The sequence below is a fragment of the Onychomys torridus genome, chromosome X, assembly GCF_903995425.1.
Source record: "Onychomys torridus chromosome X, mOncTor1.1, whole genome shotgun sequence".
Taxonomy (NCBI): Eukaryota; Metazoa; Chordata; class Mammalia; order Rodentia; family Cricetidae; genus Onychomys; species Onychomys torridus.
In genome coordinates, this window is record NC_050466.1 from 69,699,026 (window position 1) to 69,702,515 (window position 3,490).

Consider the following 3,490-nt stretch of genomic DNA (forward strand, 5'->3'; position numbering starts at 1 on the left):
CAACATCTCTGTAGGTATGGTTCATGTTGAAAAACCACTGTTAAATTTTTTTGGAAGCAGCTGTGCTATGAAAAGGGCATGTGAGGGGTTGGGAGAGGAAAGAGTATGATCAAAAAACATTGTGTGGGAAAAATTTCAAATAAAATTTATGTAATGCGATAAAAGAAACTGTCGTCCTTTCTGCTCAATTAGGAAAAGAGCTTTAGGGGAAGGAGAAATCATCACTGGCAGGCATAGAACCACAATGTGTGTAAAGTGAGAAGACGCAAGTAGAAATTGTGTTTGTTAAATCTGAGAGAAAGACTGGAGAATCTCATTAACATTAGGTTTTAAAACACTCACACTGTCTTATTTCCTTCATCATGTATGTTCTCCTTTCCCATTTATTAATATGTATGTTCTATTTATAGAACATGATACACATTTGGAAAAAAAATAAAAACAAAATTGGTTAAACACTTAAATGCAAGTGTTAAACCATAACATCACCAGTAGATTAAAGAAGAAGAAGAAGAAGAAGAAGAAGAAGAAGAAGAAGAAGAAGAAGAAGAAGAAGAAGACAGAAAGACAGCTATTTGAAATTCAAATGGCAACCAAATTATTAGATATGACATCAAAAGTACATGTAGTTGGGTTTTTGTTTTTACTCTTTGTAGGTTTGCCACCCAGCTCCCAAATAAATACACAGTAACTTATTCTTACTTATGAATGCCCAGCCTTAGCTTGGCTTGTTTCTTAGATTGGCTTGTTTCTAGCCAGCTTTTCTAATTTAAATTAACCAGTCTCTTTTTTTTCTCATTTGCCTTTAGGCCTTTGACCTTTCTTTATTCTATATGCCTTTCTTCCCTTCTTACTCCATGGCTGGTTGTTTGGCTGGGTGGCTGGCCCCTAGTGTCCTCTTCTCCTTCTCCTTTTCTTGCTCCTCCCTCTTCCCTAGATTTCTCCTCCTATTTATTCTCTTTGCATGCCAGCCTCACCTATCCTTTCTCCTGCCTAGCTATTAGCCATTCAGCTCTTTATTAGACCAATTTCACGTTTTGGACAGGCAAAGTAACACAGCTTTACAGAGTTTAAAAAATGCAACATAAAAGTATGCAACACATTTTTGCATCATTAAACAAATATTCCACAGCATAAGTGAACGTAACACATCTTAAGCTAATATTCCACAACAAGTACAGGCTAAAGGCAAAAGAAAAAACAACTCAGTGCATTCAGCATAACACATTCTACCTAAAAGAAGCAAAGGAATAAAAGGCACCAAAGGGGTCTGTAATGAATATCTGCAGACCCCCTGTGAGATAGAGGTTTATTCTTGAAAATATTAAATGCTATCAGCATACACATACTGATAGAATAAATTAAAATATGCATTTCTTTGAAGATGTGCTTTACCCACAACCGGTAAATTGATCTTAAAAACACTAAAGTGTACTTGACGTTAAAATCATTGGGAAAAGTCACCATCTTGGAAGAATAAAGGCTGTGGTGTGCAAGGAATTAAAATGGCTGCCCATCACTTTAGCTATAGAATTCAAGATAGGTTGAAAAAAATGATGTCTAGAATTATTTCATTAACATTGAAACTTACAGGGGACTACATATGTTTCCTTTCATTCAGTACAGTTACAGTATTTTTGAGAATTACCCATGTTGCAAATGATACCACTAAGTCTTTTTATTCAGAGTAATCCTGTTTTTAATTAATGGTTTTAGGTAGTTTTACAAATGACTGATATAAGAGTGTCAATGAAAAAATACATTTAACATTGGCTTCACACTGTAAGATATCAAAAATAATGGTGAAAACACAGCATAACTTCATTGGGAAATGTTTCTGAATGTTAGGTGTTAAATTGTGCTTGTGGTGGCAAAGGGTGCCCCCCCAACACATCTCAAATGCAAAATTGAAAGTGTGTCACAGTCAAGTAGGTAGCGAAAAGAAAATCTTTTAGTCAAGTTCCTTCTCCATTTCTCCCTCATCATCTTCATCATCCTCTTTTTGCATTATCAGTTCATGATTTTTTAATATGCTTGGTAGAGGAGTATTAACAGAGTTGTAGTTCCATCCTTTCTTCATAAAAAACTTCCTGAGTATGCCTGGCATATCATAGCCCTTGCGTATAATGAAGTCCTTAAAGGCAATTATTCCATAGATGTTTTCAAGTACATTTGCTTTGCAAAAGCTTCTACCTTGAAATCGAAGCAAACTCTTGGGGTCAGTTACAGGCTCCTCACTGGCTAGTGCTTTCAACTGATTGGGTATCTGATATGGTGACCCATATTTAAACTTCTCCTTGGTGGACTTACAAGGATCATGTAGATTTTGGTGTTTCATCTCAAATATTGATGCCTGTTTGGAGAATCTGATGTCCTTTTCTTTGCTTAACCCTCTGAAGTACTTGAGCTTGGAAGGCAGATGACAGATTTTCTTGTCTGCAGAGTCCTTGTAAGTTGATTGGTAAGCATGGTCCATATCGAATTCTTGCAATGCATCCAAGTTTCCCAGTGCTTCATTCCATTCATAGATACCATCACTCCCTCTTTGTGTGTATCTATAATTAAGAGAGTCAAGCAAATTCTTGTTTGTGGATGTGTTTCTAGGAAGTAAATTTCTTTGACATGACCTGAAATTCTCTGGATTCCCAAGGTTGAATTTTCTATGAAGGTGTTTCCCATGCTTGCTCTTCTTATTTGCTTCCCTTTGATTTTCCAAGTGAGGCCACTTATGCAGATTCCAGCCATATTTTGGCATCTTCAAGAAATCTATGAAATGTTCTTCAGCATCACCTTTCATCTGAGACAAACGATCCAGCTTGTATTGGGTCCTTCTGCTTCCTTGCTGATCCACTGACATTGAACAAAACAATTCCAAATCCTGGGGTGGCTTTCTCTGGCTCTTATTGGTGACAGTATTGGGTATTTCGTGAGAAATTCTTGGTGAAAAGGTCCGCCAGATGGTTTGTGACAGTATCTCTTCACATGCCTGATAGTCTCTTTTAAAGTCTTCCAGTTTTTCATGAGAAAACAGGTGGTGACGGCCCTCCATGAAAGGAGGAAATATCAGTTTCTCCTTCTTGTGCTTCAAGACATGCCTGTACCTGGGTACCCAATCAGGATGGTTCTCTGGCAGCCTCTGGTCCCCCATGGTCCCCTTCTGGCTCTGAGAACACTCTCCAGAATCAATTATTGTTTCCCTGAGGATTCTTGGTTGCTAGGAAACTTTAGATTTTACTTTGATGAGCAAGATGGAGTGCCCAGGCCTCAGTTCCTCCCATTCTATTCTACATCACTTGAACACAATACCTACTACTGATAGACTCGACTTTTAAACCCACCAGAAGCTTAGGACAATTTCAATTCTCCCACACATTCCTAGCATGTGGTATGGTTAGATCTTTCAGTTTGAGAATATTCTCACATTGGTGCAGTAGTATCTCATATGGTTTTCATTTGCCTTCTCTTATGGCCAGTGGTATTGAACATGTCC

The 3,490-nt window shown here is 37.7% G+C and overlaps 1 protein-coding gene across 1 annotated transcript; it reads right to left on the minus strand.

The window, feature by feature from the left end:
- Positions 1-1,978: 1,978 nt before the first annotated feature.
- On the minus strand, positions 1,979-3,148 carry LOC118574668 (putative protein FAM47D; the record flags this gene model as incomplete). The annotated part of the gene is made up of 1 exon (XM_036175594.1): positions 1,979-3,148. A coding segment is annotated over exon 1 (1,170 nt), but the record flags the coding sequence as incomplete, so codon positions are not given.
- Positions 3,149-3,490: the final 342 nt, after the last annotated feature.